Here is a 27,393-nt window from a genome sequence, read left to right as displayed (position 1 = left end):
GTAATCCCGCGCCAGTAGCAGGCTGGATTTTGCGGTGGTCGCTCCTGTGCGAGTGCTTGAACTGAGCTTCCTGACCCACAGCAAGACAGACATCCTGAGGAGCGCTAGTGAAGTGTGTTGACCGTCAGCGAGGCTCTGCAGAGTGGCATGGATTTTCAGAGTGCAATGGAGACTTTTGCCGAAGCGTGGGTCGCCGCCAATGCTGGACAGCAGGTGAGAATTATCGGGCAATTTCTCTTTGCTAATCCACCAAAATCTCACCGCACTAATCCGCGGATGACGGTGAGAATTTCCCCCTGAGTGACCCCGCGCCCCATTCCCCCGGCCAAGTGGCCCAGCGAGTGTGCCTCTCTCGAATCCACTGTCGCACTGTATTTATCTATCTAAATGAGTGCTGTAGAGAGATTAGGGGGTTCATTAGCGTGCTTTTCAGCTCTCCTTGGCTGCATGGAATTTAATTTGCCTCCCCCCGCGCACACACGACCTCCCAAATCCACTCATCGGCATATTGTGGCAGAAAATCCATTTCTCGCCGTCTCTGGCCGAAGACGTAAATCTGAAAATAAATTTAATCCCGGATTAAGTGTTTGAGAAATGCCTGGCGAGTCATTTTATTAACATTAACACAAAAATCCACCACACAACTGTGGACTCTTCTTTTCACCGATCATCTTCTCTCACTTATTATTATTTTTTTCTCTCTCTCTGAGCGGATCGCATTTGGAATCGCATTTATTAATATTTTTATTGTTGTTCTGAATTACGTGCCTCGCGGGATCTTGCCAGCTTCTCGCGAGAATTACGCGGGACATCGCGCATATTGGGATAGAGACGCACAAGAGGGAATTAATTATTTAAATCCTCATCGGATTAAGACAATTTATAATGATTATTCATATGCAGAATAGTTTTGTGAAAATATTTTTACTCACTCACATCCCGATTTATGAATTGAGAGAGGCGGTGGAAGAGGTGAGTTGGATCGGAAAATATCAGCAACTCAGCGGATTTTGACGCTGAAATCGCACCGTGATTTATGATCACATGGAGGATAAGCTCTGTGTATCTCAATTGCGCCTAATTAGCCAGTGTGCGCGAGTGTGCTGTCCCTGGATCGCGCGAGGGTAAAGCCTGGGCGATCGTGAGGTCCAATAAAATTGGCAAATCCACCAAAATTGGTGTGTACTTAGCGCGATATCTCACCGTCTTAATACCCAGGCGGATAACAGTTTTATAGCCAATTTATATTGGTAAATCTTCTGCGTGGAATTAGCTACTCTTCCAGATAATAATTTTTTTTTACCATCCACTGCGTCAATAACTTTATGATAGGGGGGATAACTTAGGGCTTGGCCAAGATTTCACAGTGCGGCGCTAATCTCTGAGATGATAGACAAGTTCCTGCGCTGTGTCTTTAATTTCTGACAAGTGCACGCGGAATTTTGAGAAAGACTTGCTTTCAAAAATTTCATACTTTTCACTCCATAATCTCTGGCAAAAGTAGAATCTCCGCGTTCTTTCACGACGTGCTTCTCTGTCGCGCTCTGGGGATTTTGAAGGAGGTAGTTTGGGCAGTGCGCGGTGTGAGAGGAGGAGAAGACTTTGAGGCGCGCAAAAACGCATTCTTTAATCTATCATTAAGTTAATCCAGTGAGCAATGTGTTTGTGAGTTTGGGATTTAAGTCCCTCCATTACTGATGGATTGATTTATAGCGTTTAGGTGGCTTTAATTCATACTCACGCCCCATAATCGCTTTTTATTTATTGAGGTGTTTCACATGAGGTTCGGAAAAATATACCAAATGGGAACGTGGGTAAGAGAGGCATTTTTCTGATTAGGAGATTAATATCAAATAAGAGATTAATTTTTGGACTCTTTGTCACTCTGGGCGGACTGTGTCTCCACTTTGTCCAACAGCACATAATTTTGTCACGGAGGATGACGCGAGGATTTCAGAATGTGTGTGTTTGTGTGTGGTGGAATTTTCTTTGATACCAATTAACCGTCAACTTATTGCTCTTCATCATACGCGACCAGTGTTGTCAATTAAATGGGGCCCCCTTCGTTTTTCACCTTCGCCTCCACGCCAAGCCGCACTTCTCTCCCGCCGAATGGATGGTTAAGGAGTCACGAGGAGGGGCCATGATACGCGTCTCATTTCAATTCACACTGAATTCAGAATATCAACCGCGCGCCACCCCTATAATGCAATCGGCTATTGTTGTAGCATGACGTTCCCACTGTTTGCTGGCCTTCTCGAGGGCGGTTGACGAGCACAATGCCAAAGTGATCAGGAGGGAAACATACTTTTTATCCGTTATACCAAAATTGGCCAAATGCATCGCGCTGTGTTGTCCGACAGACATGAAGTAACATCGCGCTGATGTGGGGCGATGAGAGTGTCTTTTTTTGCGGGTGAGGAAATAAAACAGGTGCACATGTTGTCCAGGAAGTGATAACACATTCGACAAGAAGGTTACCAATTATTCACGTGAGTGAGAAAGAGTCGCTCTTGATCTCAGAGACAAAAAAAAAACTATTGAATCGCATTTCACGCTTGGCCGATTCCAAATGACTCGTGAAAATGATGAGAGGGGGTGGGCTATTAATCAGGAAGAAAATTTTAGGAGAAATTCACTGGGTAATAGTGCGTCTGGTGTGGGCAATTTATCGGCTGACAAATTGTGCTTGATAGAAAAATGCATAAAAGGAGGGAAAATGTGTTCATAGGTATTCAACAGTTTGAACTTTTTTTTCTCTCCCCATCGCCCTCTTATCCCTTTTACATTGCCGGGACATTTGCTCAGCCACTGAATAAGGGTGACATTCTCTGTATGGCCAACATATGACAAATGCCAACGACTTGAAATCTCACTCGCATGATCGAGAGGGATGTAATTTATTCACAAACTGTCGCTTATTCACTGAAGAATTGCTCCTTAATTTACAATTCGACATCACAAGCACATGCTTGCACATGCCTTGAACAGAGGGAGGGTGTGTGAAGTATAAAAGAAATATTATGTACCTCAATCCACGGCTAAAGGTGAGCGACAAGCTCTGTCTCAATCAATATAGAGACATAAGATGGATTTCCGGGAAGATGAGAGTAATCCACTCTCTCATGATAAATTGCTGGCAATAAATTTTTATAGGTCACCAAGAAGGATTTCCTCAGCGTTGACTGGGAAATTCCTTCCCACGCAAAATTGTGCCACAAGTGGCAAATCCTTTAGCTTTGTGAAATCCGCACCTTTGGGAAGGCATTATCAGAGCCCCAGGTTCTGCATTTCATCCCATGCCACGGTGTCGTGGCCGAGGGAGGGCTTCTCTCGAACGGCATACATAAAAGAGCGCGCTAATCTAAGATACTGCCACAGAGCAATATACACACACGCACATGCCGACAGAGTGTGTGAGTGTATAAGGAGGTAAAAGTACCTCTTAAACCGAATAATCCGATCAACAAAAGCCAAAGCCTCGCTATAAAGTTCCCAAAAGACTGGGTGTTAGCATTAAAGGATTGGCCGTAGCCTCCGCTAATCGCGCAACGGCCCGAAATCAAACGGCGGCCGGCCTTTTGATTACCACTGACAAGATTCGTACTTGATCCCCAACATTGTACAAAATCCGCTTCGCGCTCCTCAAGCCTCACCACTTCCCATGCTTGGGTTTTTCTGCTGCTGCTGCCGTGAAAAATATGACTTGTCCCCAAAAATATTGCAGCGCACTTTGCTTATCGCCGCGCTGCTTCTTCGCGGGGTTTAAGAACGTTTAAACGGTCAGCGAAACTCCCTCTGGGCAATGGTGATCGTCACCCGCAAAACACGTTAATCATTGTCCATGAAATTGGTATGGAATTGAAATGAACTTTTCGACAATTTCCTCATCCGAATCAGGAAGCGGAGGGCGATAAAATGCCTCTTTTTCCATCGTCACATCCGCAAAAAAATTAGCTGCCCTACCTGCATTTATGTTACACACCAACAGTTTTTCATGTTCACATTAAAGGGGTTGAATTGGGATAAATGGTGTTTTATCTCTCTCTCTGTCTAATTTCCTTTCTTGCTCTGATATTCCCTTTGTCAGTTACAATAAACACGGGGAGTGTTTGTCCTCTGAGCCCTGCTGAAGAGAGTTTTTGTTAGCGCCTTTCCGGTGACGGTATTATCTCGATTAAGCTGATCGTCGGATGACGTCTTTATGACCCAATCCGTGAGACGTTTGCAGAAGGGAATTGAAAAGATTTCCGATCATTCATGATTGTGTTTTTTCTTCTTCTTATTGCTAAGACAGCGAATCTAAACTAAATAGATGAAGATTTAAAATCAAGGGGAAAATCTTTAGCCGATTTCTGAGGAATCTTAATATTCTCAATCAAATATTTAATTATTGATTTTTATTTTGTATAAAATAATCAAAAAAAATTTTTTTTCGCGTCAATAGAATATTTTCGGCAAAATAATTAAATAAATCGAATTATATTTAAATATATTCCGAATATTTTCGCATTCTCACACTTCAAATTCAATTTAAATTTAGATTAAATATTCAGAAAATATTGAAATTTTTATGGAATAATCAAAAAGTTAATGGTCTAAAATTGCGAGTGACTTTCTTTTTAGAATTATGAAAAATATTCAGAGTAGTTCTAGCAAATCAGAATGTGATAAATGAGTTTCATAAAACTATCACAAAATGTGTCTGATAGCAAAGTTGAAAATGGCATTTGAAGCAGACTAATGAGTTTCACATGTAAAAAATGGACTGAAGAGACTCATAGTCTCCTTTCCTTTGCACCTTAAACTCGCGTTGCGAAGGCAAATGTTTTTCTTCGCGGGAAAATCAAAATCATATCCAATCGCTAAACACACCAATCGACACGGAACCCATAAAGTGTTATCAAAATAAATTAAAAATGATTAATTTCCCAATATGTATCGCCATTTAGAGGCACATACAAATTGTTGGGGCCTCTCGGTGAGTGGGAAATCAAAGTGGGGGGCGCGCGCCGGGGCGGGTATAGATTGAAATTTGCCGCGCGACACTTGTGATAACGGCTGAGGGAAAAAACGCCACTAAATCCAATTAATAAAAAGCATTTTAATCTTTCTGTTTTCCTTCGCCACTCGTGCGGTGAGTTTAGAGTTGTGTGGATAGGTATGTAAGTGCTTGTTGTGTAGGACTGATGGAGGCGGGCTGGGGAGCGTCTGCCGAGGCATTGGGCAGCGTATGGAACGTGGTCAGAGCGGCGAAGACGCTGCAGGGACGACGCAAAAAAGTGATGTTGTCTTCGAGATGGTTATTTCATCTCTCTCTCTCGCTGTGGCGGATGTTCCACCTAGCGGCTACCGAATTCCACTGTGTATTTAGTCGAGTGCGACACATGATAATGCCCGCGAAAACGGAGATGGAGAGAGAATTTGGGATAGAAGGGGATCATTGGAGTTGCATTATCGATTGATTGCCCGGTCGCTCGTTGCAGGCGCTGTTTTTTTGCTTCCTCTTATGTGCACTTTAACTCACGATAGTTGTTAATTTCTTGCCACCAATCGCCACCATTTAATCTCTCCTCCGTCGTTCTCCTGCGCCTCAATATTCGCGTCTCAAATATATATGAAAATGCCGAGGGAGGCGCGAGGAGGGCAGCCAGGACGCGCAAGTACCTCGACACTGTCCATCATTTTCGGAGGCACCCAAATTCCTCCGCTGGACGCACAAATATCCAATCAGGGCGACTTGGGGCCTATAATTAGCCCGAAAACTGTCTGATCATGCTCGGTATTAAACAATGTTTAACGATCATCCCAATGGGTCCACTGCGTGGCCGCAGCACATTTAACATAATCTACCTCGGCCTGCATATATCCCAAGGGCTCCCGCGGCAAGATTGCCATGGTGGAGGGCCAGAATCGATGCGCACTTTGCATTATTTTGTCTTTGCCCCATCCCGATCAATGATCGCGCACAGTGGCAATTTTGGTACGGTCAGTAGTCTCGCCTCTCGCCACTTGTCCACCGCATCGGGACGGGTCTTGAGAAATGCGCTGATGCCATGGCAAAAACTAGATTGATTTAATTTCGGTCCCAACGTGATTCCACAAGGGGCAATAACACGCGAAAAATCAAAAAATGCAGCATGTTCAAGTACTGAGGCGAGGACCATCGTCATGAATGTGTAACGATAAATGGCATTTACGCGACAAAAACTCGCATCCGATGATGGTCTCCGACGAAATTGCCCTCCCCTCTGGTGGCTCCTGCTGGCGCATCTTGATCCGCGGACATGGGCGAATGATGGATGCGCGGTGTGGCGAAGAGGGAGGCAAATGACAATTCGGAATTTTCGACTGTCCATCGCGTCTCCCGAGGACCAGATGCTTAATTATTGATTGAGATGTTTTTCTCTCTTATTCCGCTTTTTATCTTCCCATCCCATCGATTCCCTCCCGGGAGCTTTATTCGTGCGTGCGCTGCTCGGTCTTCTTTCGCTGCGCCTTTCTGCACATGGGAAATTATATCTAGGCGACAATTGCACTTCACATGCTGGAGACATTAAGCGTGTCTTAACCCCACCGGCGACGCCACTCTGCCTCCCCCGAAATTGCCACTAGAGACGCGATGTGAAAGGTGATAGAATTTCCTACGAGCCGGATATATTTTTCACTCCTGCTTTCCCTTCTTTTTCTCTTGTTTTCTTCTTGTACTGCAATCGTCATCAATGTGAGGAATTCCTCGCGAATTGCAATGAGCATCCGTTGGTGAAAATTTCGCGCGCTCGCATCACTGGCAAAGGCAGGAACAGTCGCTCTACGCAGTGTACAGCATGTCGCGCTTATCGGCGAATGAATGGGGAAAAAAGTCACTTTCGCGATATGTGGAAACGCGTAAAAATACAATATTCTACACACACGAAATGATTGACGGTGTACTTTTTTCACCGAACTCGTTCTCCTCTTGCACGCCATTAACATTCCTGCTCAAGATTGGAAGAATATACTTGATTCTTAGGCAGAATTTAAACACTGTACTTTCATTCAAGTCTCCAGACAGTGTGACATTAAAAAATTGGCCACTGGAAAGTTTTCAGAGCCGCTTGAAGACAAAACCACCCAAAATGAATGATGGATCAAATGAATTCGCTCTTGATACTCTAATTGGGGGAAATTCCATCTCGGGGAGACGAGATGGAGAAATGCGTATGTCGAGGGCAATTAATTTGCAGGAAGCGCACTCGAGATGAGGAAGAAAAGAGTGGTGAGAACAGATTAAAACGGCACTGACCATGTGATTAACCCTGCAGTTGTGGGAAGTTTTTTTTCGGGAAGGAAGAGAAAATCTGTCTCAGCGAGACTTATCAGGAATCCAGTTCCGGGGACAGTGATAGTGTCATTTGTGAAATTGAATTGCATGTTAATAATGCAAGATAGCTGAAAGATTATTTCCATGGTGTGTGCAGTGCGGGGTCTTTGGCTTAAGAGACAGGATGACTCTGGGTTGTGTGGTGTGATAAATTTTAATCACTTAACACGATGTTTATGAGACTGTTGATTCATTCATGTAGGAATTGCTCTCACCAAGAGTGGATTGAGATGTCACACGGATTGTGGGAATGCTTAGGGAATGAGTGATGATTGGATGGAGAAGATGCCCAGCTTCTGACCAGTTTTGGGTGGGTGAAATTAATGAGGAATTCACCTGGTAATTCACCCCAGACGTTCACGTTAATCTTTTCCGCGAAAACTTTCCTGGTTTCCGTCTCGCGAGATGATTTATGGCCATGGGAAAGTTTGGTGCTCATTATCGGGTGAAAAAGTTGCGAGCTCAGCGCGCCAAAGAACTCTAATCTTCACCCTCAATTGTCCACTCCTTTGAGACAATTCCATCGCGATCGTGCGATGTTGTTGTCATCTCGTGGAATTTGTCCATTTCTCAAGATTGACGATTGACACATTTTACTTATGGTGTGAGGACGAATCACATTTCATGTTCAATTGGAGATATTCGTGATTCTACTTAACATCGATTGACCCCCAGATTAGAGCCGTATATTACAGTGAAAGAGCTCAAGCTGTTGTATGTGACGCAAACACTCAAATATTAATTTTGTGTCAATGCAAAACGCCATCAGAGATGAACTATTCTCGTGGATCTGGAGCATTGTGACTTGACAAAGTCAATATCACACAACACCACATACTTATGCAACATTGAGCAAGAGATGAACATGACGTACTATCAAATGGAACTCTGCAAAATTGATTTGCTGGGTCACACAGTTGTGAATCCTGGGAGGATTGTGAGTTTTCCAACTCCCCAAATTGACCTTGCGTGAAATTCCTCAGCGCGTCTTATCATGCGGATAGATTCACAAACAAGCGCGCGCGAGATCCTCTCTATAAAGTAGTGTCGCGACGAGAATTGTAAGACCATCGATATTGAGGCCTTGTGTGGCGCGCTTAGATGTTAATTAGGTGTCATCAGATATAAATTGATACAGATTTGATACGTCCACAGTGCGACTGGCGGATAAATAATTCCGAATTAGACTAAATTAATCTTAATTGCCATAAATCTATCAGATGAATTTCGCGTGACTCTCACCCGAATATGTGTGTCACACTCGCCATTCCAGACTCAAGCCCTTGCTCTCACGAGATCAAAGACACCCAAGGAGGAGCTATCGTCGCCGCCGAGTGGCCAGGAGGGCCAAGTGAGGAGTCCTCGTGAGCGCTCGAGGAGCCCCAAGTACCATCATCGGCCCTGCTCCAATGCCTCCTCCAGTCACGCCAATCAAGAGCAATTGCCCACCGGCAACCCTGCAGGCGCCGTCAACACCTCGGCGCCCACTCCCTACTTCGGCATCACGCCTAAGGCCGTAGCGAGCGCCGCTCCCGGCGCCCAGACGGCCAACATCACGGAGAACGGCACGGCCGGCCAGGGCAACAACTCTCCTCCCGTCGACAGGAAGGACTTTGACTTCTCCAAAGTCAATTGTGAGTAGAATTCTCTGTGAATTAATACACTTTGTGCATTTTGAGAGCTTAAAATCCAGGATTTATTCATGGACGTGGGCAAAGAGAGGTGGAAAGGGTTCATTTTCACTATGAAACGGACTTTTGAACTGCAAATTTCGTGCAAAATCGTCAGTAAATCAACTAATTATTCTATTTTTTGAATTCGTTTTACCATAAATGGCATAAATCAACCTGTAACAGTTTGATAATGAGTTTAATATCGCTACTTTTTGGTGTGTTTAGCGCCAAATTGGTCACATTGTGGTTAAAACACAGTTCTTTTTGGGAAAGTCTTGCCACAGATTAGTTATGTTTTTTTGTGGTTTAAAATGGAAAAATGCAATAAACTTTGCCTACGCCCATGACGCAATCTCTCTGTCGACCCTTTGGAAGAGTCGCATGTGGTGGTGAAATGGGTGAAAATGTATCTCTTTGCCTTACATATTTGAATGTAAATATTGCAAATCTGTCATATATTGTGGCGCGAAAATATCAATTTCGATGCATTGCTTATGGCTGCCCATGAGCGAAAATGCCCATTGATTTGGTCAGGCGAAACGCTTTTACAATTTTCACGCGATTAATCAATTGGCCACTCTCCAGACTACCGCACAATCCTCCTCATGGTAGTGTTGGCGCGATTTTGTTTACGAGTAATATTTATTGTGCAGATTAAAGGCGTCCCGAAATGCATTTCATCCTATCTGGGCGAATAATATGAATGACGCACCTGATTTTATTAAATAAATTACCGATATTTACGCATTATGTATCCCACACACATCGACATGAGTGCAAATATTTGATCACTGTCTCCACACTGCTTTTCCTCGCCTTTTTCCCCGGCGCCATTCGGGTGAGTTTGCACCCGAAAATTCACATAGCATGGCACATGCACCAGCCCAATCTTAATCCCTAATCCTATTTCCCTGCGCCCCCGCCCCACCCCCTCTCTCTCTCTCTCGGTGTATTCATGGAGAGTGATGCTGCCGAAACTGGAAATCAATTCCACATTCCCTGAGCTTTTGCGCCCAAAGCCCTCTCGGTGTCTCCGGGAGGGAGTGGGGGTGGCCGGAGAGTGTGTAACCCAATAAGTTTGGGGAGTACATATGAGTAAATCCACCATCTGAAATGGGGATGCGATAATCTCTGCCTTCGAGATGGGGAAAGAGGAGCCATCACAAAAGGTTCTGCAGAGTGTGAGGGGATTTTCGTGAGGAGGATGGATAAAGCTTTCCGGATTATAATGCGAAAATCTCTGCAAATCCTCACAAGCTGAAAGCACACTCTCTTCCATCTCCATCTCCATATGATATAATTTATTCGCCAGATCCTCCCCCAAACCCGGATGGATTGCACTCGGCTGTGATGCAGAAAGGGATGATTAGGATTTTACTTGCTGTGGATACTTCGTCAGTTGATGTATAGTTGATTTTCCATCAATACTCTCTTGCCTCTCTGCTCTCTGTCTGTCTATATCTCATGGTGCAAATTCCACGGTCAGGCGGGGTGAAGAGGGGTGAGCGGGGGTGGTTTAAAACTGAAACAGCATCAGAATAGAGTGTGGTGAATTGTAGATGAAGAGACGCGGGTAAATGCAAAGAGCACGGAAATCTGTGTATTGAAATCCCAAGGATTAGAGATTTATGTTCGACCTCACCGTCCTGCACTGTCGTCTCATTCAACCATTTCTCTATCTCTCTCCCACATTGTTCCCCCAAAACTCAATACACGGGCAAGTCGGCTTATTTTATCCCTCCTGCCATGCACCATGCAATGCCGAATTTGGAGACTATTCATTTATACGTGCTCCAAAGGGCCGCTCGCCCCGCCTGACCCAGAGACAGAGTCGCCATGGATGGATGTTGCATCGGATGGCTAAGCGCTAAGCGGGATTGTAGCGAAAATCCGGTGCTGAATGATGGGGTTGATAGAGACAAATATACACACAGGCATGGGCAGGAGAGACACACCTCGTTACATAATACACGCTCTCCCTGTGCATGCAACAACGTTGACGGCTCATCAGAGATTGTGTCAGGGGCAAACAGGTAATCCGCTGGAATACAAATAAAATCCCAACAGGCGCGGGGCGAGGAGAGGAGCTGGAAAAAATTGCAAGAGAGCGTCGAGTCCTTCCCATGGGATAAAACGCCAAAACAATTCTTTTCTCACACTCTCGCATTATCAGATTATCCCTCGTGATAGACTCTCTCTCCTCAAATGTCTCTGCTTGGCAAGAGGGTTGTTGGCTCAGCACATGCTGCAATCCCTTCGTGATTTTAAACTATATATGTCATACAACACTCCTCACAGGGAGAGAGAGAGAGATTCAGAGCTCAGTTTCACCAAGGGTGGAGAATATTATTGTTGCAAACGGTGTAGAGTTTATTGGAAGTGCGTTGAAGGCAAATCGAGGCGGGAAGACTGCACTTGAGCTAAGCGAATGCGCAATTAACTCTGCTCTTGTCTTGGTCTTAAGGGATAATAGCCAAAGGGGTCAATCGTGAAGGTTTAGCTGGCGTGCAGTTGTCTGCTAACAGATTAGCGCAGAACATCATTCAGTAGAGAGTTCAGTCTTATCTCCCTCTTGAGTTTAAATCTGCAGCATTTCACCCTAGTTCCAATTTTGACCATTTGGTCGTTTGAAACGATCAATTTCTCAACCTCTCAAAATATTTCAGTATCGACACGCAATAAATATAATTTGATTCTCAGCGTGACGATGAATGGCACGTCACCGTGAGATGCTGAAGAAGCTGCAGCGCAGGAATAAGGAGAAGCGAGAGTCAGATGGATTTCAGCATCATTAGGGATTGTGTGATGCCATTGAAGGCATCAGAGAGACCCTTTTTATTGCTATTTCACGTTTATTCATGACAACTGAATGGGGAAAAACTTTAATCCTGATGCCATAGTTCATATACAAAATAAATTTCTTATTCGAGATTACCGGATTTGAATGGGAGAGAGAATGTGGCGGAGGGCGGCCTTTGAAAAACACAGAGCATTGTTGCGATGGCAAATCCCACTGGATTAATCCCTAACCGACTCTAATTTGCTGAGAATGCAGTCTGTGACGTTGGATTTCCACTGAGGATGTGTGTCTGGGGCTGGTACGCAATTCACTCACCCTCGGTTGAGAAAAATCACTCATTCGATTCGCATTACGTTGCCACCATGCATAGAAGATTCGTTCGAGCCATTCACTATTCATGGGCGAGAGTGTCCTATGTGGCAGGGGCTGTGGAAGGGGGCAGGGAGACAGGAAGAGTGCTAGTTGAGCGAGAAAATACAGAGTGAGGGCTTTCGAGCGCCTTTATCCCTTTATCTGGATTTCCGTATAATCCCATCAGCCGAGCGGGCTTATGGATAACGGATTTACGTTCACCCTCAAACCCCTCACATTCCCGCCCAGGCATTGTCGCCATATGTAGAGCTCTGAGTACTTCCTGCCATGCCAAGATGCCTCTGTTTTCAGACTACTCATCCTATGTACACCTCCCTGCCAAGGAGCGCCTGCAGATCCTGTTTCACACTGTTGACTTTTCGCCACTTTTTGCGCACTTCATCCGCCGTCCTTTGCCCGATGCTTCAAAATACACCCAAAGTTTCACTCTCATGCCAAGGGGAAGATAATATGGATAAAATCTGTACACCACTTCCCTACACTTCCACAAATTGTATGAGAAGTCTTTGGAATTTCCCAGCACTTCAGACTTTATGGATTGTTTATAGCAAGACTATAATCAACTAATAACTAGAATATAACCAAGTATTAACCGAAATCTAACTTGTGAATTTAAAATTCACGTCTTCATGCAATATTTTATTATATTCTTCCGCTAAAATAGCATTTTTGAGTATTTGTCTCGATCATAATCCTTTGATCAATTGTTCTTTTTATTTTTAACTCAAAATTGCAACAATTCAATTAAAAAAAAATGAGGTTACGTGTGACTTTAGATTTTTTACTTCATAAAATAATGATTGTATTGGATTAAAATAAGAAATTCTATCAATATAAGTACAAATACTTTTAGTTCGGGCGCCAGAATTTCTATTTTCAATTGTTATTTAGTCTTAAATTAGTCACATAACCTGAAAAAGAATTTCAAAATTAGGATTCTGATAAAAAGTAATTTCTTAGAGTGAAATAATCAATAGAAAATCAGAGCTGTGAACGAAATGTTACATCAATTGAAGCACTTCCACTGCCCTAAACTGCTTCTGACCATAATATCTCCTCCTTGTCTCAACCGCCAACAGAATACACGCGGCATGTTTCGCATAGGAATCAAAAGATTGATAAAGTTTGTTTGCTCTCAATCAAGTAATTCACTGAGATTTGTATTTACGATATTTACCCATTTTTTCACCACTCAAACTTTATCTCAAAGTCCTCAAATGTGAGACACTTGTCAGGGTGATCAAATATTTTTGCACGAAATTCAAATTGCTCCAATATCAACGGACAGCGATGCAGTCATCGCTCTTTAGTGCGATAGATTAGGTACACATTTTGATTATGGGGGGGCTTTTCGGTACACCGGCGTTGAGAGAGGGTGGTTTTGAAAATGATGATGTTTCGGTTGTCTCGCGTCCACGGCTCTCTTCAAACAAATATTATAACAAAATCCCTCACTGGACAAATAAATTCGGAAACAAATCGTATTTAGAGGCGACCACTTTCGCCCATCCCCAGGCAGAAAGAGGAGATAGAGTCGCATGGAACGAATCACATTTAATCCTCGAGCCTCGCTAATGCTCTAATTCCTGCTATGTGTTAATCCTGAACAACACAGCATTATGTACTGCCGCATAGGAGTCGTGTGGGTCACATAGAAGTCTCTCTATGTACCTGATTTATCTGATGCCTCGCGCATGCAACAGAGCGCCAGCTGTTGATGATGTGACCTGGGAAGAGAGTGAGGCTTTTGCCGCCACCGATGAGAATCTATTCGGCATTTCACTGGAGAAGTGTGACGTGTGAGGAAAATTTACATCAATCCGCGCGCTCAATATTTCCAGATAAACTCTCAACACACTCTTTCGTCCAAGCATACTTTTAAGCTTTTCGCTCTCTTGCAGCGTCAGAGGACTTTTCAAATTCTCTTAATCCCTTGTTGAATTCTCACATGATTGTCAGTTATAAATACGGTTTATTTTCTCTGGGAAAAAACATTCATTTAATCGCACAGGAAAGTTCTCTCCGCCTTTAACTCTAGCAAATAAATTTTCAGGTAATCAACATATGAAAAACGATGTTCAAAAGTCACTTTTCTACGCATAATGCAATGTTTGTGCTCATCAAGGGGCAGATATTATGGTCGGAAGTGTTGGGAATTTCACTGCAAAGCTTCTGTTTAAACAAATTGAGGCATTTTATTTTATTTAAAACAAATTTTTGTGATTATAAATCCGCAAGATCATCAAATTTGTGTAAAATCTGGATTTTTTTTCTTTTTCTTGTACAAAGTTGTGGATTTGTGTTTAAAATAACTTTATACAGGTTGAGAAAAAGCTATAAAGACAATCATAACCTCAAAAATATCATTTCAATCCAGAAAAACTTCTTTTGCTTAGTTATTTTGGTAGTTTGTGCTTTAAAATAGCAAGTTTAACTTCATTATCTTGTGATATTCACCATATTTACTCATTTTCAAGTTCAAAAGGATTATAAGGGTTTTTTTTAACCGGATTCATAACCTCATAATTCGTTAAGAATTCTTTTAAACATTAAATGAAGACTAAACTAGAAAATCAAGCCTCTGTGCTCACGATCAATATTTCGATTTGAATAACGTTTTTCCCATGAAATCAAGCAAATGAATTTCGTGTAAATTATATACATTAACCACTTGTCGGAAAAAGGACTAAAAGGATGGTTTGATGGCAATAATACTCTTATTAACCGTAATTTCGGCAGTAATTCAAAAATCAGCTTTCCACATCCATTTGTATTCATCAATATAATATTGTAAGTTTTGTCCCCGCAAATCTCTCTAGAAGATTAACAAATAATATTAAAATTTTGTAATTACGCTTGTGCAATTTTCCATTTTTGATTGGAATCACAAAAGCATTGAAATGGTTGTGGAATATTTTGCTAAATGAATTTTCCACGAATTCTGGGGATAATGTGTGTTCATCAATTCGGAAAATATCGCATAAGGGAAAAATCATGCTGATGGAGTGCCACATCCGCCAGTGCATTTTGTCATGTTAATTGGAATAATTAATAAAATTACTGGTAAGCTCATTACCACCTGTAATCTGCTGCAATAAAATATTTCGTGGTGTGTTTTTAACTTTGTTCTGCCCAACAGTCGCGCGTGTTCCATTATTGCCAGCGGCTTGAGGGGGTGTGGATCGATGGGGTGTCTACTTGTGCGGTTTACGCGTGATCCCGCCCGCGCATTCGGCCACCCTTGCGTTCATGTGTGAACAATTCTGAATAATTGGCATCATGAGTGCGGCGGGGACAGAGTGAGGTGGTCGCGATGACAATGATGAACCCCATCATATTCCACAGGTATTAATAGCGCGTGGTCCATCTCGCTTCTCTTCGCGCCCAGTTGGGATTTTCCACAAATACCAGCGAATATTGTAAGGGGTGAAATAATTATTTTAAATGAATAATTTGTGGTTTATTTGTTTGCCGCAAAAGCACTTTATCAAATCAAAAATAATACTCTCCACATAGCACGAAACATTTACGCGGTGTGATCAAAAGAAGCGCCCTTTTCTAAAAAGCCTCTAATTTCTATGTTTTCCATTTTGTGCAGAAATAAATTCTATTCAATATAATTGAATTGATTTGTGGGCAAAATATGTGATTGTGCAAAATATATTACTAAATTACATTTATTGGAAAATTTTTAGAGAGCTTCTCTGTGCGCCTCTTGACGGAGTGAATTTTGCAATTTAATATTTTGAATTTTGGCTTGTGAAGTGAAAACGGCCATCATTCATTAATAAATCATTGCATGAATTTATAATGCTAGTCTATAAAATTCTTCGATTTTCCCCATAAGCTGGATCAAATAGCTGTATAGTGGAGGGAATTTTGGTATATTCACAGTGAATGTGTGTGTGTGGGGTGAGGATGAAGGAAGATGGGAATAAGTTTGTGAGATACGTAAAGGTTTTCCAACAAATCCGCCTGGATGCCTTAATCCTGTTAGACTTTGGGCGGTATTGTACACTGGGCGCTAGTCCTCCTCGCCCTCAGCACGGGAATAGCCCCTGATTTAACTATAGAAAAGGGGATGAATTGTGAAAGTGTGTGGTGAATTTGAACTTAGATTTCTCTCTGTGTTTTGCACCTTAAGACTCAATATGAAAACTTGGTTAAGACACACACTTTTCTCTTGAAATCATATTCTTTATAATTGGCATTCGAGTTTGCCTCATTTCACCCCTCGTTTGATGTCAAAGTTTGTGTCGATTTAAAACCCGGAAAAACATGTTTGACTGACGATGAGTACTTAAATCAATTTACAAGGGAAAAACCCTCACTCCTGGCCCTCCAACTTAATGCACTTATAAATGCAAATATAAATACGCGTCGAAGCGTATTTTGTGAGTTCGCGGGTGCTCAAAACTATACCTCGTTATGCACGATAATGTCAGACGGGTATTTATACAAAAGACTCCTAAGTAGATTCTTATGCAACGGCACATAAGCACTCTTTTCTTCCTCCAACCCCTTGGCAAAGAATGAGATTTTCTGCTGGGGCAACAACTCGCGCGAATGCCTTTTCCTGGTTACCTCAAGATAACTTGTGCACATGCCATCGATTGTGGGCCAGAGGGAAATATCGATGTGTTTCAACTAATTCGAGCAGTATTTGTCGCTTATTGGATTAGGCATAACAATATTTTCAAGAGCCACATGAAAATGCCATTCAATCCAGTACGAGGAAGTCTTCTAAAGTGATTTACTCTGACCCCCTCACGTCATGTAACCACCCGTGGTGGTAATGAAGGTTTTCTTCACGCCCTGTGACACCACCCTGACCATCCAGGGAAGGAGTTGAGTGCGTGTGTGTGTGTGTGGGCCTTGAGTGTTTGCACTGCGAACCTCCGTCAAATTATCTATAATCTCGAGCCGATGTGAGAGAGTCTTGAAAATTGGCATGAGATTTTCTCTCCAATAAAATTCTCCTCTTGCCATATAATGAATTTCTTTTAATCCCACGCGAAGAGGGGGAGGCAAAATGTCAAAGAGGACAAAATAATAATGAGATGAAATATAAATTATTTGCTATCATTATATTGCGATTATTTGAAATAATCCACTCGATTGACGTGTCTCTTGAGCTCTTCTGTCAAAAAATCCCTCCTCGAATTAATTTAATTCGCCATCTTCGCGGGATTCAGCGAGGGAGTCGCGCGCTATGGCAGGGAAATCTTCTTCATCGTATTATTTGAACTAAAATCTCATCATCATAAATCCGAGATTTCAAAACCTCTCGACACAGATTGGCTCATGTTAGACATGGTTGAGGAAGAGCGGCTTTTGTGTGGGGAAATTTGCTGTGCCGATGGTGAAGGCATCACCCTGTGTGGCATGAATTTCTATAAGGAATATCAACTGAAGTTGGAGATATGAAATAATACACTCTCGACCGGATATTGTCGATATCCAATCCCCAGCCATAACGCTTCACTGTACGTCTTTAATCCCTTCCAAAGAGGCTCCTGCCACTCCTTGGCTCTCCTTCACCATTTAGACACGATCATTTTCTACGGGGGAAATATTTCTCTCTGGCGAAATCACTTGAGAATGGCTGGAGAAATTCTCAAGTGATTATTCTACACTGTAAACTTAGGGTTTACATATAGTCAGAAGGAAGTGAGTGAATAGTTTTTGCTTATGTGAATAAACTATGATTTTTATGCAATATTTTCGAGGGTTAATATTAAAGGAATCTTAGAAAAAACAAGCCTCTAATTGCGCTAAATGTCTGGAAAAATTCAATGCCAAAAGAAAAGGGTTCAGAACAGTCTTTGAGCTTGAGTTTTGACTGCGACAGGCAAAGATTGTGTGTAGAAATACAGTGTATTTAATATCCTTGGCCCTTCACTCCATCATCCCAAATCGCACGGATGAGGCTGATGATGATGATAGTGTATTGAGGGTGGGTTTGGGAAGCTCAGTGCTGTTGCGGCGCAGAGATCCTTCACAGGCGAGCTGGCAAGGAATTCCACGTAAGGATGGGACAGAGAGTGAAGGCAAGATAGAGAGTGGAAAGATCCTTAAGTCGAAGCGGCTTATCCATTCTAATTAGTATAAGACTCTCTATGCTTGCTCTTCCACCCACAGACGTGCCCTTTATATCATGTCCCAGACTTTCTCGAGAGAGGGGTGGCAATTGTGGGGTTAGTAAAATTTCCTAAGCTCGTCTAGTGGCAGAAAATTGCTGGCCCCCGAATTTTGATGGTGCGCCAAGGATTTCCTTAGTCTCCGCATTTTTTCTTCCACCCAATTATTTACATCTCAAAAGAAAGTGTGGCCTTTTTTGCCCTCCTCGCACAGAGAGTCTCTCATCTCTCCGATTCACACAGTTAAATCCACCATAAAGCAAATGGTTAATTAAATAAAGTCATGGGTATGTTTCCCATCTACTCTCTCCCCCCAATCCACCAGAATCTCGGGGGGAGAAAGCCGCCCACATTGGGGAAATGCCGTTCGGGGAGAAACATTGTGTTTTGGGGGTGGTTGAATCGCTTGTGGAGCTGTTGCTCCGCTCCTCTGGGGCGGTGTATAAGCTTTCGGATGTTATTTTAAATCCGGCTTAGGGCTTGATGGGGTTTTTGTCGGTTAGATTTCGCACTAAAAAGGAATCTCAAGATTAGCCGTCACGAAAGCAACAGATTAACTCCGCGTGATGAATGTGAGAAATATGTGCAAATGCGCTCTCCTGTTTTCCCAATCAACATTGTCTCACATTTCACGCTCAGAGGGGCTTTCCGGGCCACTCTCCTTCCGCCCAGTCACTAAAATCATCGTCAATGGCGGATTCTAAAATTGCAAATATTGATTTAGAGATTAAGGCAACTTTCACTGCGGGAACCCTCGAGTCGTGCAACCGTTCATTTTTTCCGAACTCCTCATACTTGAGGCGCGTCTCTCGCTCCTCGATGCCGTATCGGAATTGAAAGAGAAGATGCCTGATGGCGAATGGGGTGTGGGTCACCCCTTTCATCCGCCACACAAATCCATTCAGACAAAGAGGCTATAGCGCATAAGAGAATGGAAGCCGCGACAGTTGAAGCATTTCGTTAATCCGGCAGAGACCCGACTTGAACCCCGCGCCACTCAAGAGTTGGCAATCTTTCATCCCTCATCGAGATCGAGGGATGCAGCATTGGAGGGATCTCTCTTTGAGTGTGTTTTTTCTCCAGCACAAAACCTCATCTTCCCTCTCACTCCGCACGCCGGATTTGTGAGACATAAAACCGGAACACAATACATAGCTATGGGGAAGACTTGGTGAGTGAAAGGGTTTCCGGCGCGCTCAGGGTGGATTGATGACGATATGGTGAATAGCGGAGAGCATCGAAATTGCGTCAACTTTGCATGAGCATTGAGTAGAGAATGAAGTCGTTCTTACCTCAGCTTTTATAACTCTAGAACATTTCTCTTCTATATTTTAAAAGTAAATTGTGAACTACGTTCTTTATTTGCAAAATTGCGGCATTCGTCTCAATTTAAGTGTTTGCTAAATGTCTTTAAACATTCGCTTCGCTCCCCTACAGCAGCCGGAAGATGGTAGAAAATTTCTGCAGATTACGTCCTGATTCTCTACCGGCTTTCTCTACCGCCCGAGGGCATGATTGCAAAGATGACAGTCTTTGCCAAGGTGATTTGGTAAAATGCGGTGCTAAACTCTTTCTCTCCCCTTCATTTTTATTGATCCTATAAGGAGGAGTATAAAACGTGCCCTCGAAATCTCAAATTCTCCTTCTACTCAACTGTATAATCGCCATGCGGAGGGAATAATTCGAGATAGGGTGGAAATAAGGGATTAAGATTTCAGTTGCTGGAATAACAGAGAGGAAAAGGGGTTATTTCTTTGCCACCCCAACACGGCGATTCTCCGTTTGGATTCAACTTCATTTTTCAAGTGGATAGAGAGAGTGAAATGCGCCGAAAATTTCCATAACACTCGCACAACCCCTTCTCTGTGCAATCAAGATGATTTATTGGAATTTTTATATTCATCGCTAAAATTCTCACTTAATTTTTCTTTCTCTCCCAAATCCAAACGATTATATTCAACCCCCTGGCACTGTCTTCCTTCGCCATCTCGCCCAATATTCTTCAGGCAGCGGCGTTAAGTATTCATCGTAACACTTTCATCGCTGGTGAACTTGGTTGCAAGCTTAAATCCTGTTGGTTCAAAGTTTTAATTCTCTGGCAAATCTTGCCTCTTGTGCACCCTCCATCACTTGGGCGAATGATTAAAGTGACGCCAAAGCGATGGGTTGAATGATGCGAAAGGATGGGGATTATTCAATTGCGCGGTTTTCTCTCCGGGGAAAATATTCCCAAAGACTGCGCGCCTCCTAGTTTGCCAAATCCCCTTCTTCACGCACGTGGATTCCGAATGCCGTAATTACCAGCAATTTGGCCTCGATGGCTGGGTTGGGGATTATTGATAAGATGAAAGCTCTCAGTCGACAGAGAGTGGGTTTTTGATTTTAAATAGGTGAAAAGTTCATTCTTGCATGATGTCTTTTTTTCCTCACCCGCGCCCGGCTTTTGCGGTGAATCCTGTTGATTTTCCGGGTGTCGGGGTGGATGTGACTTGTCGCGAAGGAGCTTTTAAGGGAGGGCATGGAGTCAAGAGTGAATTTGATGGAGTGGAAAATCCACCAATCATGACTCTAGACAGGTGTCATGCGATTTTCTGACGCCATCGCCTTTCTTGTTTATTTTCTGCAACACAGAAGAAAATTGTCGTCATCATAATGTTTGACAAAATCCCCTCCCCCGCCCACAGGGGGGTGTATGGGATCTGTAAAAGCTTTCCTCATGCTCTCTCCTCTTGGTGCGAAAATACATCCACTCCCATAATTCTTCTCCTCTCGAAACGCTGCCTTCGCATTTCTGCATGTCTCATCTTCATCCACCTCATTGATGATTACATGGCAATGATGAAAGGTACTCAATTGTGGGAGTGGATGGAAAATCTCAAGCTCGTGTGCCACCTTTCCACCTTCACAATTTTCGGCAATTGTGCCTACAATTGGGGTTGTGTGTGTGTGGTATTAAGATGATATTATTCATGAATGAACAGTTTCGGAAAATTAATTTTCATACAATCCATCCCACAGTCTTCCTGCACAGTTTAGAGCCTCTGTCCGGCAAGTGAGTGTGTCCCGGGGTGTGGGCGAGAGGGTGGCCGAGGGATTTATCAGTGGGGTTGTGTGGGGGATGGAAAAGGTAGCTCGGCATATCCCTTCTTGCATCTAAAATAGTTTTCGAAGCAGATTTTCTCTAAATCTATGTGGATAAGTCCGAAAGCTAACTGACCGTTCTCTACTTAATGTCACCCTGAAGTGGTCCAGCAGAGAAACTCGCCACCCCCCAAACCCCAAAAAGGGGACACATTTCCACACATTGTCTGCCGGTGGGGTGGCGACCACCACCCACCCCCTCAGCATCCGCCCAAAGGCATCTCCATTGCCGTGTAATTTGATATTTTCCAGCGAATCAAGTTCCAGATAGAATGGATTCCAGTGGGGCCAACTAATTCCTGGTCAGAATGGTCAAATCTTCGGTTAAATATTCAAAACTCAGTGGAGGCATAAGGTAGATTTCATTTATGGAGGTTTAACTGGACAAAGGTACTTGAAGCTAAAAGGGTATTATCGAGTTAACATTGGGGATTATATTTGCACAAAATATTCACTGACACCACCACAACTTTCCTCACCCACACCCACGATGTCTTTTATCCCCTGTGCGGACTTGATAAACTCCACCAACAGTTTGTGTTTTATTGTCGGGTAAATAATACAGCAGCAAACTGACGAGATGTTAATTAAATTCTCAACTTTCTTTCCGTTTTCTCCTCATGGGAATTTTGCTGCTTCTACCTATAAGATTTTCACCTTTGTGGCGTGCACACAACACACATGAGTCTTTTATCAATTTCAGAGAATATTGTTGGCAAAATTTCCAACGCAGACATTGTAATGAGCTTTAATGTCTCTGAGAACATCGCATCCCCTTCTAAGAAAAATCCCAAGCATCAGTGGTGATAGTTGGGGAGTTGCTGATAGGATTTGTCTCAATTTTGAAGGAGGGAAATAAACTATTTCTCAGTGTCACATTCTCCCCCCTTTTTGCCTCTCATTTTAAGAGATTTGTCGCCGAAGGGAGGAAGATACTTTCGTGTCTCACACTCCTCGCAGGTGTTTCGCTCAGCTCCTTGTGTGTGCATATCAAAAAGGCATTGAGATTTATTTAAATGGCGCATAGCAGGAAAATATACTCAGTTTGCTCTGCTATATATTGAGGGCATTAGCAACCCCCCGTGCTAATACATTCACAAAGGAATTAATAATCCCCGCTGCATTTTGTTCGTCTGATTAATTATTTCCATCCATCATTAGATGCTCTCCACTATTGGGGAGCGGAGCTTTGATTCATGCAAAATACTTAATGATTTTTCACACAAAACTTCCACGACATCGACGTAATCCCATTGTGGGGGTATTCTTAAGACCTTTCCTGCATTTCAGTACCTCTCGCACTGTCGAATATTCGAATGGTGTGTGTGTGTGCAAATTCACCGAAGCGCTCTTTTGAGCTCTGATTAATGGAAAAAATTAGCTTACTCTCTATCCCCTAATAAATATTCAGTGGCTTTTACTGCAGAGACACTCTCTTGATTTGGTCTGAAGACGTTTTGTAATTCTTAGCAGAGAGAGATTTAGACTTTAAGACTCGGACACTGGAAGTGACGACAATTTCTTATCTCCTCCCCCTCAGCGAAATCCTTGCCTCTCCACTGCATCGTGGAGTCCGTGACTTCCCTGCAAGCGTCCCTCAGCAATGATGCCCGCGGGCCGTGGAAGAGGAGGTCCAACATTGAGATGGACAGCTACGTGATCGTGCCCGCCGTGACGCAGTTCTGCAACATCGTGAACACAGCCCTGCAGCGGCTGGGCTACTCGCCAGAGACCAGCCAGACGGCTCGCGGCAGCATCGTGATCAAGAACTGGAAGCCACTGGCGCTGGAGAAGATCTGCGACAGTCCGCTCGTGACTGTTGGCGATGTCCTGGGTGAGTTGACATCTGTGATCACGCTGCGGATTGTGATTCTCCGCACGAAGCCGTCAACACTGTCTGAGATCAAGGATAAACTCCTGAGACTCCTCATCCTGCAGTCGCACGCCATCCTGCGCTCCTCCGGCTGCCCTCTGGACGAGGTGAGTGTCGCTGACCTTTGATCTGACACACAGCATTTTAGCAATGCTAATCCCGCGCTCTCGTTTAATCTACGCCGTGAACTCGCGCTGTCGAGGGTCGACAATTGTAAGGAAAGATAAATATTGACGTTATTTTAAAATTTCTTCGGAATCTAATTAATTCCGGCACTAAATCTCTCCTCTTAATCCGCAATCATTAACATTGTACTTAGGCGAGTGACTGAGAGGAGTGTGAGGATTTGCCGGCGTGGAGGAAGTTGTATAAACACTTTGAAACATGTTTTCCACGCTGCCGACCATCATTGAGCTTTCCCTCAAACTCCCCACACCCGTGACATGGTATCTCTTGGAAAGATTGGGATTTTCCTCAGGCTCATGCGATACGCGGAGTACAAAATTGAATAACACTTTGCTCAGGAGACACAGTGTTAAATACTTTATATTCACCCGGGGACTAATAAGATTACTTGCTTGGGGAATAAATTAGAGATCAAAGATATAGAGACACATGAGACATTCTTCTTCACTACGAGAGACACCCCTTCCCGCACTCTTCCCCGATAAAACTAATATCACTTTATGTATAATTAATCGGATCAGGATAATCAGCATGCGTGGGAAAGGGTGAATTTTCCATATAGGCAAATTAATATTAATCTCCCGCGATGTTTATTCATAGAACTGTGGCAATGAGGAGTGCTTTTCCGCACTAATTGACAAGAAACTCCCAACTTACAGATAACTCTGTCCCAACTCTGCCGCTCAAATGCCATGCAGAGTCCCTTCCCGTTCACCGTGGAGGCGGCCGATGATATTCGGCGCAAGTTCGACGCCTGGTGGTCCAGTCAATTATCCCCGCAGAGCAATCCTCTGGCTCCCAAACTACTGCCCTTCGTCAATCCACCGACGGCCAGTCTGGACTTCACGAAGACGGCCGAACATCTGCATGCCGGCCACGATGTTCTGCTGGAAAATCACCATCAGTCCCACCACAACATGATTGTCCATCCGGCTCTGCAAACTGTTCACTCGCAGTATCCAAGCCAGAAGACTCGCATGCGAACGAGCTTCGATCCTGAGATGGAGCTGCCGAAGCTGCAGCGCTGGTTCCAGGAGAATCCCCATCCATCCCGCCAGCAAATCCAGTCGTACGTGATCCAGCTGAACTCCCTCGAGTCACGGCGAGGCCGGAAGCCTCTGGATGTGAACAACGTGGTATATTGGTTCAAGAACGCCAGGGCGGCTCAGAAGAGAGCCGAACTGCGAGGTCAGACCATGAGCAATGGATTCAGTGGCAATCCCGGTCTCATGATGTCACAAGGATACATGAAGAGTCCTCACAGCATCCCATCTGAAGATATCGATAATCTCTCCCAACACTCTGACGACCTCGATGATGATCTCGATAGGGCGCCGTCGCCTCAGGTACGTCGCTTTCCGGAATCTTGCATTTTCAGCTACTGACCTCCGTCCCTCTGTTGCCCACAGTTGCCCCTGTCCCTGACCACTCATGAGCGGAATCGTTCGCCGCACAGCGAAGAGCGCGAGTCCGCGGTGAAGGTGGAGCGCGATCGCGACAGCCCGGCCAAGACTCAGAACGGCAGCTCTGAGCAGAACTCAGAGGCTTCTGCCAATCACAATAGCAACCACATCCAAGACTCCCGCAGTGACTCCCCAAAAACCTCACCCAAGTCCGAGGATCTCGACATGGAGGACTCCGACGTGAACCCCATGGAGGACTTCAGGTCCCCGTCGCCGGACTCCCGGCGGGAGCTGCCCTTTCCCATGGTGCCCAACTCGATGTTCTCCCACTCGATAATGTACATGAGTCACTACATCCCTACGGCCATGGGGCAGAATCCCCACCACCCGCAGCAGCAGAGCCTGAGTCCCAGCGCCCTGACCCAGGGCGGACTCAACCTCTCCAGCCTGTCCAGCGACGAGCGCCGCAAGCGCAATCGCACCTTCATCGACCCGGTCACGGAGGTGCCGAAGTTGGAACAGTGGTTCGCCATGAATACTCATCCGTCACACAATCTGATCCTCAAGTATACGGAAGATCTCAACCGCATGCCTTACAGGTAGGTTCAAACTCTTCCACTTACTCTTAACGTCGATCGGGATTTAGCTGAGTTGATCGGGTTTGGCGCGGTGAAAATAATGTGTTTTACGATTGCGATTGTTTTGCAGGCAAAAGTTCCCACGTCTCGAGAGCAAGAATGTCCAGTTCTGGTTCAAGAACCGGCGGGCCAAGTGCAAACGCCTCAAGATGTCCCTCTACGACACTGCCCAGCTCTCGGGCCTGGGATCGACGTTCCAGCAGGAGCTGGAGGAGCGCAAGATGAGCGCATTGTATCCACACAGTGATCGCGATTTGAACTAAGATCACCCAGCATTCCAGCCACTCCGGATGGATGAGTAACTAGCAATATAGAAGACAAGTAGATAACATACTTAATCCCGCGAATGTTTTGTCTCAAAATATCTTTTCAATGGTGAGTAAAAGTGGAGATGTTGGACATCTTGGAGTAAGAGGAAAAAACTTATTGAAATTAATCATGTACAATCCGCAGTTAATTATCAAGTATGAGTAGGAGAAAAATTACTAGAGTAGAGACACAACTATCAATTTGATGATAAAAAGATACCAAAGATGGTAGTTTAGTGAGAGGGAGAGAGTGAGAGAGAGAGAGTAAAATTGAGCGATAAAAGTGGAGGTAATTCTTATTGATAGCCATGGTAATCCATATATTAATGGAGAAATTCGTTATGCATTTAGTGTTACGTAGTGAAATATTAATTCAAGGACATACACTTAACTTATTAAGCTTTACTGGAGATGAACATTCAAGAAGAAGAAAAAAACAACCTATACAACTCTTAGTGGATGAGATGCTGCATCGCTTAGGGCTATTGCTATTAATTTCTCTTGTCGATTTCTGTTAAAGGGTGGCGGGCAATCTTTCGCCGCCTCCCTTCTGTACATAGACTTGTAGCTCTGCAAGAAAATCCCAGTGTAACTTATCGATCAATAAAATGAGACATTTATTGACCTCTGGCTCACTTCCTGAAGTCACACACCGCCTGTCCTCCCAATGGCTGCTTTGAAATTGAGTCGACACCTTCGCAGAATTATACCTAAAAGAGCGCTTCAATGTACTTTCCCGGTGATAATAAATCAGGATTATTGTCAGCGGAGAGCAAAAATAAATTACGGAATACTTGCTGATTCCGAGTTAAATACACAAACACACTTATCCGCTGCTGCTGCTCTGGAGGATTTATATAGGATGCGAGTGGAGATGAATAAGAGTTTACTCAAGATACTCAAATTTAGATAAATCTCGCCAGCACGTCTCCTTTTGTATGGGCGTGTTTAGCGTGAAAACAAATGTGTGCATGCGTCTCTGCCAGCAGTCCCAGAATCGCATGGGATTTGCTCTCCCGTGAGCTACACAAGGTGAGGAGGAGTGCGAATTGAGATTGAGGAACTCTCTCTCTCTCTGGAGGTAAGTGAATTTTGTGGTGCAAATCTTTGAGGCGCGCCCAGGAAGAAAAATCTGGCGAGACAGTTGACATCAGTCCTGATGACAGAAATCTCCCTCGCTTCTCTCGCACCCAAACTTCTCCCCATTCATCTCATTTTCTGTGCACTCTTCATCAGACAGAATTATCTTGCACTTCCGACATAGCCGTCGAGAGTAACGTAACATCCGTTTCTTATCTGTTTAGTTCGCACTCGTTTCTATGGCGCTTTCTCTCCCACTTTGCATCTCACCCACATCCAATTTCTTTCCACCCCCGTGAGGGTTGGAAGCCAACAATCGCACTCTCGTAGTCAGGAGAAGCGCATTTTCGACTAATTTTCCCACCTAAGCATCTCCGCTTTTCTCCGAGTGCAAAGAAACAGAGGGAATTTCTATT

At 43.9% G+C, this 27,393-nt stretch overlaps 1 protein-coding gene across 1 annotated transcript; it reads left to right on the top strand.

Moving 5' to 3' along the window:
* On the top strand, nt 1-26,506 carry LOC132259604 (DNA-binding protein SATB2). Its single transcript, XM_059757309.1, has 6 exons — nt 1-213; nt 8,637-8,997; nt 23,030-23,469; nt 24,208-24,894; nt 24,958-25,550; nt 25,660-26,506. Exons 1-6 carry the CDS (start codon nt 148-150, stop codon nt 25,850-25,852), a joined length of 2,340 nt encoding a protein of 779 aa, XP_059613292.1. The 5' UTR covers nt 1-147; the 3' UTR covers nt 25,853-26,506.
* Nucleotides 26,507-27,393: the final 887 nt, after the last annotated feature.

The sequence above is a fragment of the Phlebotomus argentipes genome, unplaced genomic scaffold (genome assembly GCF_947086385.1).
Source record: "Phlebotomus argentipes unplaced genomic scaffold, Phlebotomus argentipes genome assembly scaffold_18, whole genome shotgun sequence".
NCBI classification, from domain to species: domain Eukaryota; kingdom Metazoa; phylum Arthropoda; class Insecta; order Diptera; family Psychodidae; genus Phlebotomus; species Phlebotomus argentipes.
This window is presented reverse-complemented; position numbering and strand designations above follow the sequence as displayed.

Excerpts from the sequence above, each read along its gene's own strand:
- LOC132259604 (XM_059757309.1), top strand. The coding sequence starts at position 148 with ATGGATTTTCAGAGTGCAATGGAGACTTTTGCCGAAGCGTGGGTCGCC. Across the intron at positions 23,470-24,207 it reads CCGGCTGCCCTCTGGACGAG|ATAACTCTGTCCCAACTCTG; the intron begins GTGAGTGTCGCT and ends CCCAACTTACAG. Across the intron at positions 24,895-24,957 it reads ATAGGGCGCCGTCGCCTCAG|TTGCCCCTGTCCCTGACCAC; the intron begins GTACGTCGCTTT and ends TGTTGCCCACAG.